General features: G+C 37.4%; 1 protein-coding gene across 5 annotated transcripts in view; it reads right to left on the reverse strand.

Moving 5' to 3' along the window:
- Positions 1-18,812, reverse strand: part of ANKS1B (ankyrin repeat and sterile alpha motif domain containing 1B) — an 805,832-nt gene that overhangs the window by 700,718 nt on the left and 86,302 nt on the right. For all 5 annotated transcript variants that reach the window (XM_053921934.2, XM_024579129.4, XM_024579128.4 and 2 more), the window contains exon 2: positions 2,954-3,034. In XM_053921934.2, coding sequence (XP_053777909.1) covers positions 2,954-3,034 — 81 coding nt within the window. The remainder of the gene's footprint in view (positions 1-2,953; positions 3,035-18,812) is intronic.

Below are 18,812 nucleotides of genomic sequence, written 5' to 3' on the forward strand. Positions count from 1 at the left end.
GGTCCTATGGGAATTAACTATGTGACATTCCTTCTAGCTCTATGATTCCATAAACTTTAGCCTAGAAATCATAATGCTTATGGAAACAATCGAGAGCCAATGGCTACACCAATAGCAACAAACACGGAAATGGTATGTTTCTATGCTGACTGCTAAGGCTTCCTTGGAAAGAATACAACACAATACATTGTTCATTACCTATGCTAAGCGAAAATAGCAAAGACAAAGAAAAGAAAAACCATTCTTCTCTGGCTCTGAGATATATTCTATGACATTTTTTTCTCCTTCAAATATCTTTTCTCAAGACAATAGTAAAATTAGCATTCCATTAATTTTACTATTGAAAACACTAGTTGATGATAAAGGGAGGCAGCCCAGAAATACATAATGTGACAGAGAAAAGCCAGCAAGAGATTCGTAAACTGACGTGCATGCAGCCACAAAAGGGGGAGAACACAGAACATGGGTGAGGTCATTCACTTTGAACTAAAACACTTAGACTGTAGACATAACCCCGCCTCATATCTAAGTGGCCACTACGTCACTTATCCAGAATGGCCTTGTTTCTCCATCTATAAATGAGCGAAGTGAGGCTGGTAGGGTAGAATAAATTATCTCTCATTTTAAAAGTCCATGGATAATTTAAATGATTTAAAATAAAGCAATCTCATACTCTACATGAAAATCCAGATTTCAGAGTTGTAGCACCTTAGTGCATAACTGACCCACAAATAATACTGACACAGTATACTATAAAATAGTATAACAGGAGAAACAAGGAAAAATATCCAGTCTCTATATTCAGTACCTTAAACTGAGGCCTAGAGAGGTTAAGTAAATGGCTCAAGGTAATGTAACTAGCAGAGATGAAATAGGATGAAAAACTTCCTGCTTTTTTCCCAACGCCTATAAAATGACACCAAGTAAAATCTTTCTAGAAAGTGTTAAAGAGAAAAGATAAATGAAATCTTCAGATAGGCAAAGCAGAGCTACAGAATGCTCAGAGAACATCTGCAGTGAAAGAGATCTTAAAAAAATATCCAGTAAAATCCCCAGTCTCTTTGTAATGATCTTAATGAATGCCCTGCAATTCACTTAAATTAGCTTCACTTTGTATGTAACCAAAGAAACTAAAAATTACACTTTAGGCCACAGGGAAATATACCTCAATGGCTAGAACTTCTTAAGCCATTATGGATAAATCAATAACATTTACCAAGCCTTTCAAATCAAGGAGGAATATGAATGCTAATCCATTTGGGGGCAACATTATTTTGAGAAGTGCTTATACTGCCACTCTGAGATAAAAAAAGAAAAGCAGTATAGGTCAAATGGTCAGGCCTGAGATCTTTTGTCCATTATTTGCCAGCCTGTGATCCCAACTAGAACTTCAGGGAATTCAAACTAAGATGCCAAAGAAGCCATCAGCGTTGTATACCTCAGGCTGATCTAATTTGGCTTCATTCCTGATGACCCAGGCACAAAGAAAACTATTCAGATGGTAAGGATCTGTACACATTTTCCGCTCCACTAGTTGAAAAAGACCTGGCAAAGTAAAAAGGTTCTAAGTGAGATGGCATACGGTGACACAGAACAGGGAGTAGATGAAAAAAATGTAATTTGGAAATTCTGATACTAAGAATCCAAGTGATGAAACATTACGTTTATGACAGTTTATGTAATTCAGATGGCTCTTTAAAGAGAACAATCATTTTAGATTTATGCAATAAGTTTTAGGATTAAAAAGGTAGAGTGATAAATAATAACAAATATGATAAGTTTCTTGAGTGAGAACTTTAGGGTCATAAAATGTGATCAAGCATGAGTAAGTTCCTTGTGTCTCAATTCAAAGTAAAAAAAAAACATTTTAGGTTGGAAAGCAAAAGGTACGTAGCATTTTTTCATATTGATTTATCTTAGATTTTATGTATTTATTGTTGGGGAGAGGGGAAGGGAGGGAGAAAGATAAGGAGAGAAACACCGATGAGAGAAACACAGATCTGTTGCCTCTTGCACGCGCCCAAAGGGGAGGGCCTGCAACCCAGACGTGTGCCCTGACCTCCGGGAATCCAGCCAGCGACCTTTCGCTTTGCTGGACAATGCCCGACCGAGTCACACGGGTCAGGGCAAAAGATAAGTAGCATTTTTAAGGCAGTAATTACCACATGTGAAAAACGGAAGTGAAATGAAATAATGCAGATCTGGGAAGACCAAACTGGATTATTAGAACAAAGAAAATATAGGAGGAAGAGACACATGAAAAGGGTCACTGTTTTCCGATGGGGAAGCACAGAACATCTGAATCACTCAGAGGACACCTCCCACTTCAATTCTGTCACCAAACCATAAGGTTACCCAGCTAAAACACTGGAAATGAAATGGTTGCTATGGTTACACATTCTTTCGCTCTTCGTACTGTATACTATCACATTATTTGAAACATAATTCCATAGGTTAAACAAGTTTAAAACCAGAAACACCATCATGAATGCAAAATAAATAAATAAATAAAAGCATCCGAGCTAAATCTGAAGGATTCTGAAGTGATTCATAAAAGCACCCGAGGCTCATAATAGCAAGAATCGATTAAGGTTTCACTCCTAGTGAATAATTCCACGTTAGGTGAAGACACCAAAGGTAGGGTATTATTAAGTGGCTTTATCCCATCCCTCCCCAAAGCTACACATGAGTGACATGTCCTGTCACTTTCTTCACTCTCCCTGGGTGACGTTGGACGATCTCAGAGCAATTCTCTCAGTTTACACTCTGCACATAATCATCCTCAGCAACATTCCTACCACATTTAACTCGCAGGTGTTGCTACCTGATGCCTCTCCAAACTCATGTAAGCCCAGGGGACTTAGGGCAACATGAGACACCTCTCATCAGACACAATTAACTTCATCACATGTAACTAAATACAAGGATTCCAGTCCAAAGAAGTGGCACTTACTTATGTCCATTTAAGGCCGCATGGTGTAAAGCAGTGTAACCCGAACTGTCTGTGCAGTTCACATTGGGGCCTCGCCAGATGCTGCAAACAGAGCACAAGCGCAGAGTTAACGTTAGGCAGGACGGTGCTTTAAAACACAAAGACACCTGGCGGCCCCACCGCCAGCAGCAGGTTGCACGGGAAGGTTCTAGTCACATGAAAAATGGTCGCCACCTTTCACACCCCCCCCCCTCGAAATGAAAACTTCATTTATTTGATACAGGGAAAGTATTAGGGAATATAACTAACTTCAGAAATTATTAGCAAATACAGGCCCTCTGCCATATATTAAAATCTGGATCCAACATTTCCCTATTTATATATTATGTCATTACTTAAATACTGGAAGTAGTTAAAATTCAGCTACTATATTATACACTAAAGAATAAAGATTTATGACATCTGCCTCTTCCCTTTTAACACTCATTCACTGAGATGGCAGTGATTTGAAGAATTTTTAGGATATGTTTACATACTAGGAAGAATATTCTGGAGATAACGTGTAACTATACAAAAGTCCATTTTATCCTTCATCACTAAAATTACAGAAAGTATTTGTAGCTTTTGAATAAATAAGGCATTGAAAGACCCTTTTCCAGAAGTAGGCCAAAAAAATGACTTTATCTAATGTTCCTGATGATATTAAAGCCATCAAAACTAACATCTAATGACGAGCTAATTCGTGTATTCACAAAATATTTACTGTGCCCCAACTGCGTGTCACATGGTAGGCTAGGCACTGGGAGTACAAAACCGTAACCCAAGGCCCTTCTTTGCAAGAGCAGAGTCTAACGGGGAAGACAGACGTGTAATAACAGTTACCTTTACATTCCCATGACTATTTTGTAGCTTCTTAATCCTTCACCTTTTTCACCCAACACCCCCACCCCCAACCCTTCCTATCTGACAACCCTCACTTTGTTCTTTATATCTACGAGTCTGTTCCTGTTTTCTTTGTTTGTTTATTTTGTTCTTTAGGTTCCACAAACAAGTAAAATTACATGGTACTTGTCTTTCTCTGTCTGACTTACTACCTTAGCATAGTACCCTCTAGGTCCATCCACATTGTCGCAAATGGACCCTACCTGATTGTAAGACTATGATAAAGCTCTAGTAAACAAGACAGATAGTATGGTCTTAGGGTTAAGACACATCAACAGAGCAGATAAAGCAATAGAAAGTCAATTTAGACCTACCCACACATCCAATCAATTTTGACAAAGGTGCAATGGTAACTCATTAAAGAAATGAATTATCAAAAAAGTGTCCTGGAACAAATGAATGTCCTCAGGCCACAATAAATAAAAAGTGTCTTGATCCATACCTTGTAAGACCATATGCAAAAAAATAACTTTGAAATGAACCATAGATTTAAAAAGTAAAACCTCCATGGTTATCAACAGGGGAGTGGGAGGGGCACAGAGAGGGGGAAAAGGTACAGAGAATACGTAGCATAAATGGTAGGTAGAAAATACACAGGGGGAGGGTAAGAATAGCATAGGAAATGTAGAAGCCAAAGAACCTATATGTATGACCCATGGACATGAACTATAGGTGGGGGAATGTGGGAGGGAGGGGGTGTACAAGGTGGAGGGGAGTGGAGGGGGAAAAATGGGACAACTGTAATAGCATAATCAATAAAATATATTTTAAAAATAAAATATAAATAAATAAATAAAAAGTAAACCTTACACCATAAAACTTCAACAAAGAAAATGTAAGAGAAAACTTTTGTAACCTTGAGTTAAGCAAAGATTTCTTAGATATGATACCAAAAGCATGAATTCTATAAGAAAATTTCACAAGTCAGACTTCATCAAAATTAGCAGTGTCTGCTCCTCAAAGATGCTATTAAGAGAATGAAAAGGAGATGAACTGGAAGAAAACATTTGTGAATCACATTTTCTAATAGATTCTTTGATCTGGAGTAGATTTTTAAACCCCCCAATTGCACTAATAAGAAAATCAACAATCTAATTTAAAAACGGGCAAAAGATTTGAGCAGATACAACAAAGCAGACACACAGATGGCAAGTGGGAACGTGAAAAGGTGCTCACATCATTTGTCTTTAGAGAAATGAAAATTAAAATCATGAGACACTGCCATGAAAATGGCTGCAATTAAAAAGAATTCAAACACCAACATTTACAGCAATATAAATCAACTACAACTCACACACTGCAGGTGCACAGGTAAAATAGTCCCATCGTATGGGGAACAAATTCAGCCACTTCCTACAAAGTTAAACACACACCTACCCTGCAATCCAGCCATTTCGCTCTGGGTATTTAGTCAAGGGAAATAACAGCATATGTCCACATCAAGACGTATACAGAGAATATTCATGACAGCTTTATTGATAACAGCCCCAAACTGAAACAACCCAAATATCCATCAACAGGTCAATGGATAAACAAACTGTCACACATCCATGCAATGGAGTACTACTCGGAAATAAAAAGGAGCGAAATATTGAAATTTCCAACAGCATCGCTAGAAAATCTAATCAGACTCTCAGATCCCCTCCTTTTCTTGGAAGAGCATTAGGGGAGATATATTCTCTGGAATGAATACAATGCATGGTCTCTAGACTAAAGCAGCAATTTTCAACTTTTTTCAACTCATGGCACATGTAAACTAATTACTAAAATTCTGCAGCACGTCAAAAAATACATTATACTTTGGCCGATCTGACAAAAAATTAGCTATAACTTTGATTCATTCATACTAAATGGCTATTGCTGTGTTGGCGGTTGTCATTTTTCTATTTGACAATATGAGAGAAAAGAGTCCAATGTTTTAAAAATTCTCACAGCACACTGGGTAAAAATCACTGCACTAGAGGATAACAGGCAAAGCTGAAGGCAAGGGTGTTCAATGGTGTGAGGTAGGGAACTGAACGCCCCTCTACACACAATAATTAAAACAATTTTTCAGGACTATCTATTGAATTGTGTTTTTTGTTTCCTGCTTATTTCAAATGTCAACTTTATCTTACACTAAATTCTTGTATGTACTGCTAGTCGATTCTAAGTGTTCTCTTGTATTCACTGATTTCTCTCTTTTGGCTCTAGAAACTATTTAGCATAGTTTGTAATTGGTGATAAACTCTAGATATGAACTATTTATTGCATAAATTTAATAGTATAAAAAGAGAAAGCTCATGAATGGCCATCAAAAAAGAAAAAATTTGCCCTGGTGGTGTGGTTCAGTGGACTGAGTGCCAGCCTGGGAACCAGAGGGTGGCCAGTTCAATTCCCATTCAGGGCACATGCCTGGGTTGCAGGCCAGGTCTCCAGTAGGGGGTGTGCGAGAGGCAGCCACACACTGATGTTTCTCTCCGTCTTTCTCCCTCCCTTCTCCTCTCTCTAAAAATAAATAAAATCTTTTTTTAAAAAGGAAAAAAATTAATTAGGACTCACCTAGACCATGGATATTATGGAACTATTATAAAAAATAAGTTTGATCTATATGTAGTGACCAAAAATATGTTTTGAAAGTTAACCAAAACATATTAAGTTAAAAAAGCAAATTGTGTGTGTTAATATCCTAAATGTTTATGTATATCTATTAACTTACATCCACACGACTATAAAACAGATACTATTCTTATTCTAACTGTGCAAATGAAAAAGGCTTGCATTCATAGAGAAAATACATTATTTACCTCTAAAATGTTTGAATAGTAAAAATGGTCATGTAATTCTTCAAGGAAAAACAAAAATGACAATAACACACAAGGGGAGAAAAGCATAGGTTTGCTCCAGGTTGTGAAGAGACCTATAACACGCCGAGAAACTTCGTCTTCATTTGGCAGGCAACTTGGAATGAGAGGCTTACCACAAAGGTATTAAACATGGTTCTGGCATGGTCAGGTCAGCAGTTTAGGTGAGAGCTCTAGCCACAGATGGAAGGGACACAGGGAACAAAGTGGTGGCAGGGAGTCAAGTTAGTAGTCTGTTTCAACGGTCTCGGCAAGAAACAAAGAAATTTGAACAATGAAGACACAGCGGTAGATAAAGAAGGGGGAAACATTCGAACAGATATGTTTAAAATAAAAGCCATAGAAAAATGGTACCCATATGATAAGGTAAGAGTAAAAGAATGACTGAGGTTTCTGCCATAAATGAAATGCATGAATGCTGAGAAATCTCCCTTAGAGCAGTGATGACCTATGAGGAAAGTCATGTTTCCATTAAAGCTGACTAGAACCCCGGGTTACTTGGCAATACTTCTGGCGCAGGACAGAAAAGAAATAAGAAAACACTGTAAATTAACTCAGATTATTTTTAAAGTTTCCTGTACGTTATTAGACCTTATAAATATTTAGTAAGGAAAGATATTGATATTCATAACTAAAATAGATTCAGGGTCGATAGACTTCCCTTACCTGTACCATTTCAGTTCCCCATTATTAGAAAAAAGAAGGAATTAATTATAACAGCGTGAAAAAAAAAGTCTCCAATGTAGGTCTCCTTTCCTGAACAGAATGGAAGAAGATACATCTTTTTTTAAACAAGGAGGGTTAGAACAGAAATTCAGCATATATGTATAAATACATTTGCTGCACCTATTCACAGAGACTCTAGGCAGCATCCACATCTTCACAGAACATCCACACACATTTGAAACACTATAAATAAGCTAGGCCCAAACCTTCCAATCAAAAACTTAATTTAAAAAATAAACCTTGATGTTTAAAAGCTCAACGCATGAGCTAACGTTCTACTTCATTCCAACTTTTTGCACAGCTTTCCCCTCGTTTCTCTTTGATAATCTTCAAACTTAAAAAGAGAGCCTACATCAACTTTTTTAAAAGGCTATTGTATAAAATGTAAGAGTTCTAAGTAACTTTAAAGGATGTCTCAAAAAAAGTTTTAACTGCTTCATTACATATTTATCCAAAAAAAAGGCATTTTATACATCCTTAATCTTATTCTAACATACACTCAATCTTACCCACTATACCTACTTGTCAATATTTTTAAATTTTGTATGTGAGAATTCTTGCCCAGAATGAATGCTCTGAGATAATCTGAGATCCCTGATTACCCAATATTCAATTTCCGTTGTTATACTATTTATACTAATATAACAAATCGACTTTGTTTTAGAACAAATATAAACAAAATAGGTTTTCCCTAGAACTTTCACATAACCAGGGCATTCATTAGTCAGAATGTTTTATTCCCTGAGTTTTCACATATTAGAGATTATTCCTAAATAAATTGTAAACTTGAGTTTCCTAGGCCAATATTCACCTGGATAGAAGATTTAGGCACAGCTGCTCTACAAATGATCGCCTTTATGCCCTCTCCCAGCCTATGGGCAATATCCCTCAGGAGCAACGTAGGAGTGTTTCAGCTCTTCTTGATTCTCATCTGACTCGTGACACTTGAGATCACTTCAGGGCTCCAGATACGAAAGCTCGTGTGGCAGGTGCATTGAGTGCTCGGGCAGGGTCAGGGTAGGTAGGAATGGTCTTCTGACAAATTGACAATTTCCAGCAATGCAAAGCAAAGTCCCTATTCTTTTCAATTGTTGGCTTCTGCCTTTGGAGGAACTGAACAGACGTGCACAAGCTATTGGCTACTGTGAGTAAAACCAAGGGTCCTTATGGCTTTGATTAAATTTAGTTGTAAATCCTGGCTCTAGAAATCACACCTCTCTCTCTACACCCCTCGGATACCTAGCCTTTCCCCAAAACTCAGCAACCCAAAGGCAGCAGAAGACAGTAGCCCAACCTGACTAACGGTCACAGGGTAGACCTCTGCCAGGCTGAAGACAACATCTTGCCCTGGCAGGTGTGGCTTGGCAGATTGGGATGTCATCCCATAATGGAAGGGTTGCGAGTGTGATTCCCAGTTGGGGCACAGGCCTAGGTTTCGGATTTCATCCCCCATCCAGGCACATACCAGAGGCAACCGATAGATGTTTTTCGCCCTCCCTTCCTCTCTTTCTAAAAGCAGTAAGAATGAAATGTCCTCAGGTGAGGATTAAAAAAATAACAATAACATCTTGACCTAAATTATGTTTCAGCTCATGAGCCCTAAAGTGGAATGACCCCCTGGCTATTTTCCCATAAAACCAGACAGAGGGACCCCGGAAGAGACCTCAGAACTGTTCTCCAGACTTGGAAAAATGATTCATTACCCTTAGCTCACCTCCGACTAATCAGCAACCAGCAGGACCCAAATCTCTAACCCACCGGTGTCTTGTGGTTTTGCCCTATGTAATCTGTAACCTACACGTCATCAGGGGGTTGAGCTTTTGAGCATTAGCTTCCCATTGTCCTGGTTGGCTCCATTCATAATAAAACAGCCAATATTTCTCCACCACAGTCCACAGTGTCTAGTGTTGGCTCTGCTAACACTGGCTGGACAAACTCTTTCTGTTCTCTACTATAAGTTCTCCTCTTCTAGAGTGATGATATAATTTTGTTGTCATCAACTAGAAGTGTCTCATATTGATCAATGGGTCTAGAATAATTTGAGCCATATGTGTAAAATTTCTATTGGTCACATTAAAAAGGTAATAAGAAAGAGGGAAATTAATTTTAATATAAGTTATTTAACCTAGTATATCCAAAATATCATTTCAACACATAATCAATATAAAAAATTATTGAGGAATTTTTATATTCCTTTTTGTACTGTTTTCAAAATCAGTGTTAATTTTACACTTTATTTTGCATATTGCAATTAGAATGAGCCATATTTCAAGTGCTTTACTGCTTCCTGTGGACAGAGGTTATCCACTGCACAGCACAAGGCCAATCCTATGTAATTATTTCCAGGAAAAAGAGAAAACTTAAGGTTACCTCTGATAATGTAAAATGCTTTCTAAAAATAACTGAAAACATCACCCTTTAGTAAATGAATGCCAGTTTTATTGAGACACAAAAAATTTAACAAATATAACAAATGTCTTACTTCTGAGAAAAAATATACAATATAATAGACCTACTATACAGTCACATCAGAGACTGTAAATGCACAATTTTACATAAGTGAGCACATCAAGAAGCAACACAACCAAAATTACACTAACCATTTTCTAATGAAAAATATGGCCCTGGCTGGTGTGGCTCAGTGGATTGAGCGCCAGCCTGGTAACCAAAGGGTTGCTGGTTCGATTCCCATTCAAGGCACATGCTTGGGTTACAGGCCAGCTCCCCAGTAGGGGGCACACAAGAGGCAACCACACATTGATGTTTCTCTCCCTCTCTTTCTCCCACCCTTCCCTTCTGTCTAAAAATAAATAAAATCTTTAAAAAATAATATATATATATGTATATGTATATGTATATATATGCACCTTGAGTTGCCTGATACAACTCCCAGTAACATGGACTCACACAGCAAACCAGAACTGGCTAACTGTGAAATAACTTCTTAAGTTATAATCACACAACTTAAAATCTCTCTACAATATATGCAGTACATGCTGCAAGACAGAATTTTAGACTATGAGAAGGAATTTGTAACTGTGCAGAGAACCACAGAATTAAGAAAACATGAGAGGAAAACTAGAGCATCTAATTTCAACCCAGTTTCAACTTTGTTGCTAGTGCTAAAAGTGTAGAACATATTCTTTCCAGCCCTCATCTTTTCTTCTCTGCTTGGATACAATTCCTGAGAAATAAACCGAAAGGCAAGGCAGATTAAAGTCTCATTATTATGCAAATACTGATTTTGGTGGCAATTGTTCTTCTTATCCATATAGTCTTTGCTTAGTAACAGTATTTCCAAGGATACTGTGGTAAGCAGAACAATGGAATCCCAAAGATAGTCACACCCTAATCCCTGAAATCTGTGACTATGTTATATTGCATGGTGAGGGGGTATTACGGCTGCAGATGGAATTAAACTGCTGATCATCTGACCTCAACCTGCATATTTTTTCTTACACACCTGCATTGGCTAGAGCCACTAAAATAATGAGGGGATAATTCTTGTCTTGATGAATTTGATGATGTGCCTGGTCATCTTCACTATTTAATATGACATTTGCTATTAGATACTTTACCTTTTCACCATATTAAATAAGTTTTTATTCCTTCAGGAATGAACAAAAATAGGCAGAATAGCATAATGAATAAAAGCACAGACTCAGGATTCAAACTGCCTAAGTTCGAATGCTGGTTCCATCTCCGGCTGCAAGACCTTGGGAAAATGACATCTGTACCTCAGTTTCCTCACCTATAAAATGAACAAACCCGTAACAGCCACTTTGTAGGGTTGTTACGAAGATGACATTAGACAGTCCACGCAAAGTGCTAGCGCAGTGCTGACACCCAGTACAGTCGCTAGTTCTGCAGGAAGAGCAATCCAGAATGCGCCTCTGGCGTGTTCAAGTTACTCAGGACACCACTCAGGGTGATCGAACGGCTTTCCCTTTTCCTACGTTAATACACTTAATTCCTGGTGAGAATAATGCTCATACTCATGGAGGTAAATTTGCCTATGTTTGGATTATATTTTTAAATATAATCCTGGATTGCTACTTGGAATCCAGGATTTTGCATCCATAGTCATATGTAAAATCGGTCTCCAGTTTTCTCGTTTCAGTTTTAGTATCAGAGTTATGTAAACTGAAGAGTTTTATGCTTTTTTCTAATCTCCAGAATAAATCCACTTACATAGGAACTTGCTATTGTTTGAATATTTGAAAAAGCAAACGTAAAATCATCTAGGGCTAGCACTTTTGTGGAGTAAATCCTTAAAATGTCCTATTTGACTTTATTCTGTGGTTACTGATCTATCAATAGTCAACTTCATCTTGCACCAAATTGATATTGCTGTAATTTATGTTTCCTAGGAAGTCAATTATTTCCATTTTCATTCCCTAACTTATTGAACAAAAACTATACATATTTCATTATAATTATTATCTTCTGCATTTGCGGTTCTATCACCATTTTCATTCATAATGCCCCATATTATGTTTCTCTTCTTGGTTTGCCTAGATGGTTCTATTTTATCATCATATTCGAAGATTCAGTTAACTTTATTTTTATCAAACATTTATTGGATGTGTTACTTATTCATCTATTTGTTTACTTCCTAATTTGTTGCTTTCTGTTCTTAACTATACAAATTCAATCATTTATTATATTCATTTTCCTAGCTTTTTGAGTAGAATGCTCAACTCATTTAGTTCTATTCTTTCTTATTTAAAAGTTAAAGGCATTACAGGCTATGACATTTCTACCGAGGATGATTTTGTCCACATCACTTAGGTTTTGACAAGTCCTATTTTCATTTCAATTGTTGTATGTACGGTCTGTAATTCAGTTTTGATTTCATTTTTACCACAAAAATTAGTGCTTGTTTTTAAATTTTGTAAGGGCTTAATTTGTTGTCTCTTAATGATACATTTCTAGTTTTACCACATTACAGTCAAAAAATAATTACATAACTTCAATCAATTTCTTTAGGTTGTCTTTGAAAACTAGTATGTAGTTTTATTACATAAGCACTGAAAAGTGTATTCTCTGTGTTTAAAGGTGAAGTGTATATTTTTCAAGCTAATTAACTGCATAATTCATATCGTGGGGGTTTAGAAGTCACCCCAAGATGTGCCTCACTGGTATGCAGATTGTTTTGAGCTAAAGGCAACTTCAGCTGCAGGCTCAAGAGAAACTTCTGCCCCTCCCTTAACTAGCTAGAAGAATTTGAATTAGGGGCCTTGCCCAAAATAAGTAATTATCATAGATAACCTCCTTTGACCTATCTCTAGGGCGGGACAAACTCCTCTGTACTAAGCATTTGGTCTTCTTATCATCCTCCAGTGACCCTTTCAGGCCCCCAAGGCACCTCACCCCATCCCTAGGTCAGGATGGCTTACAAACCAGTGTTCCCTTTTCATCTCTGACCTGCCCTGCACGTGCGGTCTCCTGACTCCCTCCTGTTTGTGGTGGTCCCACACATACGTATGTGTTAAATTTGGTTATGTTCTCTTGCTGACCTGTCTTATGTTTATTTGGTTACTAGAGCAGCTAGAAAAACCTCAAGGGTAAAGGAAAGTTTGTTCCTCCTCTACAATACCATCATCTATAACCCTATTTAGTTTGTCTACTTCACCACCAAATTCTGAAAGATGCTACCATATACCTGTGCATCATTGTGACTCAGCTGTTATCAAATTCTCTGTATATCTAAATGCGCTTCATGTGTTTGGTTGTTATGTTCAGCAAAATCTATCATCTGTAAGGAGCACATATTTTATTATTACAAAAAATTCAGCTTAATTCCACATAATGCTCTTCATCTTTAATTATATTCTGTCTGTTATTTAGATTGCCACCTCAGCTTTACATTTAACTGGCATAGTTTTGACTATCAATTTTTTCCTTCTATTCCTGTCATTTCATCTCGGCTATATCTCTTAAAATCAGCCATAGCTGCAGTTGGCATTTTTTTTTATAACCTGAGAAGCTTTGTCTTTTAATGTGTTCACATTTGGTATTATTCTTGAATTTTATGTAGTGTCTTTGTTACTGCTCTTCTATTTTTTTGTCTTCTTTATCTTCCTCTGTCTTCGTGATCAAGCTTTCTTCATTTTTTTATTCCTCTGTAGATATTTTCCCGTAACATTTTATTTCCATTAGTCCTTTCCTTTTTACAAATAGTATATGTTTTATTGAGGTAAAAAATTAAAAATTAAATTGTAACTATGTCCATTCTTAGCAAAGTATAATTTCCATCTATCTTTTCTTACTTTTGCCCCAAAGGCTTGATCACAGTGTGAAATTTTAATGCTATATTATTATTATTTCACTTTATGACTTTTATTTCAGAACCATTTCTTAATATTAGTGTTATATTTTACAGCCATATTATCAAAAGTGATTTAGCTTTTTAAAAAAATATTTATTTATTTTTAGAGATGGGGAAGGAAGGGAAAGCGAGAGGGAGAGAAAATCTACGGGTTGCCTCTCGTATGTACTCCGCCCAGGGACCACACCTGCAACCCAGCCATGTGCCCTGATCAGGAGTTGAACTGATGATGAACCGGTGACCTTTTGGTTTGCGAGATGAGGCCCAACCAACTGAGCCACACTGGTCAGGGCAAAAGTGATTTAAGTTTTACTAATTTCACTGCTCACTGTGGTTTCTTATACATTTAACAGAATTATATGAGACATGACTGATTGCTTTTCCTGCCTTGATGTGACCAAAAGTCACAGGGATTACAACAAAGATAGCCATGTTCATAAAAGGCCTAGGCACTGGAATAAAATTCTCCTGCCCCAGAGCTTCCAAGGGTCTTTAACTTTGAGAGATAAAAGAACTAAGGGCACGATGTGGTCACATGTGGAAGAAGGCAATCTTTGTGTAGACAGACTACCTGATTTCCCTCCCTGAAGCCCTGGGAAACCGGGGCCAGGAAGAACATGGGGAGGGTCTGCAGGAAAGACTGACAAATCCCTCCATGGTCAGACATGCATTTTGCTGACCTGCGCCAGAGCTTCAGGAGTTGAGGCCGGGTGGGAGGGAAGGAAGAGAGATGAGGAGAGACTACAATGGCAAACTGTTCCTCGGAAAGCGTATTTTCTGAAACCATGTAATATGGAATCTGTCAGACCCAGGGGGCAGCATGAAGGGTAGACGTCACTGCAGCAGGAGGTAAAAAGGCTTGAGGAATACAGCCTGAGGCTGCCTGTTGGGTGTGACAGCATCTATCTGTGGGAGGCTGTTGATAAACCAGTTTAGGAGAAAGGATAAGAAGAAAAGGGTCAGCAACCTGGCCCAGGGCTGTCACTTTGTATAAAAAGGCATCTTTTTGCCCTTTGCCCTCCTCCCTGCAAAGTGGGAGAGGGAATCAGAGGCAGAGAAAATGGGAAGGCCAGGGATTGGGTAGGTTTGAGCAGTCTATGTATTCCTCTCTGCACCAGGCTGCTTATGAAATGGGAGAATCTAATTTTGAATGAAACATGAGGATGAAGTTTTCAAATGAACAGGCCCAGCAAAATGGAAAGACTTAAGCTAGCATGTATCAAGACTCCGTGTAAAAGAAGCACAGTTCAGACAGTGAGATACTGACACAAAAATACATGAATACATCAATGGAACAGAATTGAGCTCAGAAATAGGTCTCAATCTATGTGGCCCCTTGATTTATGACAAAGGTGGCATGAAAGTGCAGTGGGACAAAGATGGGCTCTTTATTAAATGATGCAGAGTCAACGTAATATACACATGAAAGAAAATGAATCTCAACCCCTGCCTTGAGCCACAGGTAAAACTAAGTTCTAGATGGATTACAGACATAAATATGAAAGATACAGCTTTCATAAGAAAACAGAATAGAATATATTCATGACCTTCAAGTAGACAAAAACTTAACATACAAAAACACCATTAAGAAAAAAATTTGATCAACTGAACAATAGTGAAAGTAAGAACTGTTTTACACCAATAGACACCACTAACAATAAAAGAACAAACAGTAGAGCAAGAGAAGACTCGGTGAGTGTGTGTTATCTGACAAGCCACTTGCAATGAGTACACATAAAGCACTCCTGCAACTCAATGTTTAAAAATTTTAAGGCATATAACCCAATATAAAATGGGCAAATGTTTGAACAGGAATTTTATAAAAAAGAACAGTTATGAAACCAGAAAAATCAGCATTTGTGCCACCTGTCACTACCAGAACCAATAAGTAGAGACAAGGAATAAATCTTTATGGGGCTTTATTCAGAGAGATCTGAGAAGGCAGCAGGTTATGTACCTTCAAAAACCGTCTTAACCGACCTCTTTATAAGGAGAAGAAAGGGTCATTGAGGGGGTTGGAAAAATGGTGAATCAGGTACGAGTTGCAGTCTAGGGTGAGTTTGCTAATACTTCTTCAGGAAGAACCTACTAATCAACAATTCTTTATCTGCATCGCTGACACTCCCTGGAAAACAGTGGCTCAGATACCATCTCGATGGATTGCTTGCACCCACTGAGGCACAAAGGCTGAGTTGCTTGTGGACCTCCTGCAGTCACACAGGTCATGGATTCCAGTTCTTGGAATAACAGCTTTCCACATGTATTAACCACTTAAGTCTGTCAACTATTACAACAACTAAAATCTTTAACGCTTGAGTTCCCCTGTTAGTTATATAATAAATATATATATGTACATACACACACACACAAATACACATACTATATTTTGTGGTGTATATGAGCACTTTTTTGCCCAAGTTTTTGAGGGAAAAATAAGGATGCATAGTATACATGGGTATAATGATTACCTACCATGGGCATAGTAACCCCATGTAGAACGTGCACAAAAACATGGGTGTACATTATACACAGCAAAATACAGTAATAGTTGCTCAACTTCATTAGTCATCAAAAAATGCAAATTAATATCACAATGAAATACTACTGCAAATCTATCATATTGAAAAAAAAGAAAGAAAATACCAAGTATGGGCAAAGATTTGAAGCAACTGGAAAATCCCCTACACTGTGAGTGGAAATGCAAACTGGTAAGAACACTGAAAAGTTATTTAGCAGTATTTGCTAAAACTTCATATGTTTATTAAATCATATGCATATACTATGACCAGAAATTCAGGAATTCTTATCTATGTTCACCAACAGACTTGTACAAGCAAGAAATGCACTATTCATAATAGCCAAAAACTGTCCAACAACAGCAGAAATAATAAAATGTAGAGTATATCCAAAGTAGAATACTATGCAGCCATGAAAAAAACACATTGTTTCTCTACTAAAATGAAAAAGTTTTACAAACATAAAGTTGGACAAAAGAAGTCATATACAAAAAAATACATACAGTATGTTCCATCTGAGCAACTTCAAAAAGAAGAAAACTAATCTATTGAGTTAAAGTCAAGACAATAAATGCCCTGGGAAGAAGGTAATGATAACAGGCACAACTAGGGTTTCTGGACTGTTAGCAATATTCTATTTCATGGTTTGGATTCTGGCTACATAGATGTAGTGACTGAAAATTCATTGCGCTCTTACACTTATTTATATGAGTTTATTAAAACAAAATGAGCAGGAATGAGTCAATAGTTATAATGTGACTGTTTTAATAATAGAAATTAAAATTTATGGAATTAGATTTAGATGTCATTAAAGAATGTGCTATTCAGTAAGAAAGAGAAAATTTTATAGATCACAGTGGTATTAGAAATTGGAAAAAACAATTGTTTTGTGTTTACACCTCATGACATAAGAATTTTCAGTCATTTTGGTTATATTAACATTTACTTGATATTAATTCTGATTCAACTTCATTCAGCCGGAGAAGGTCCTTCAGGAAATACCTGTCTTGGTGCCACAAGAAATAGCTGCTCATCTACAAGTTGTAGGCATATAACACAGTGGAAATTGTTTTCCCTTGGAACTCAGAATACAATGACTGCTCCACTATCATCTAGAATCCACACAGACAAGAAGACCTATGTCAATTCCATTCCCTCTCCTTTTGGACAACACCTGCTTTGTCAGCCTAGGATTTTGTAAAATGGTCATTGTCCACAGAATTCAGAAATTCCGCTGGGATATATGGAACTGAAGATCTTTTAGCCCTCAATAGTTTTGGTCACCACTTTCTCTGCATTCTCAATGGAAAGATTTAAATTTGTCTTCTCAGGGAAATGTTATTTTATTTTTTTTATTATTGTTTCTTGTATCTACTGAATTTCCCTTTCTAGAACATATATGACTAGAATATTAGAGCCCCTGGATATACCATATCATCTTTTTTTTTCTTATTTTTCTCTCTTTTTTTTCCCTGTCTTTTGAAATAATTCTTTTCAATGTATTCTTTTTTAAAAAAAAAGATCTTATTTCTTTATTTTTAGACAGAGAGGAAGGGAGGAAGAGAGGGAGAGAAGTATCAATGTGTGGTTGCCTCACACGTGCTCCCTACTAGGGACCTGGCCCACAACCCAGGCATGTGCCCTAACTGGGAATTGAACCAGCAACCCTTTGGTTCACAGGCCAGCACTCAATCCACTGAGCCACACCAGCCAGGACTCTTTCCATTGTATTTTAATCACTGATTTTAAGTATATTTTATTGATTATGCTATTACAATTGTCCCATTGTTTTTCTCCTCTTTATCCCTCTCTGCCCTGCACCTTCCCCCTCCAGCATTCCCCCCACCACTTAGTTCATGTCCATGGGTTGTACATATAAGTTCTTTGGCTTCTACATTTCTACACTATTCTTAACCTCCCCATCTATTTTGTGCCTACCAAATATGCTACTTATTCCCTGTACCTTTTCCCCAATTACTCCCCCAATAACCTCCATGTGATTCTGTTCCTGTTCTAGTTGTTTGCTTAGTTTTTGTTTGTTTTTTTGGTTCAGTTACTGATAGTTGTGAGTTTGTCGTCATTTGGAATACTTCCTTCCAGCCCCTTCTTGCCTATAAGGTTTCTTTTGAGAAATCAGCTGACAGTCTTATGGGCACTCCTTTGCACATAACTGTTTCCTTTTCTCTTGCTGTTTTTAAGATTCTCTCCTTAATTTTAATCTTGGGTAATGTAATTATAATATGTCTTGATGTGTTTCTTCTTGGATCCAATTTCTTTGGGACTCTCTGAGTTTCCTGGACTCCCTAGAAGTCTATTTCTTTTGCCAGATTGGGGAAGTTCTCCATTATTTTTTCAAGTAAGTTTTCAACTTCTTGCTCTTCCTCTTCTCCTTCTGGCACCCCTATGGTTCAGATGTTGGAGCATTTAAATTTGTCCAGTGGTGCTTAAGCCTCCCCTCATTTTAAAAAAAAAATTATTTTATTGTTGTTCAATTACAGTTGTCTGCATTTGCCCCCAACCCC

This window comes from Desmodus rotundus, chromosome 3, assembly GCF_022682495.2.
Source record: "Desmodus rotundus isolate HL8 chromosome 3, HLdesRot8A.1, whole genome shotgun sequence".
Classification (NCBI taxonomy): Eukaryota; Metazoa; Chordata; class Mammalia; order Chiroptera; family Phyllostomidae; genus Desmodus; species Desmodus rotundus.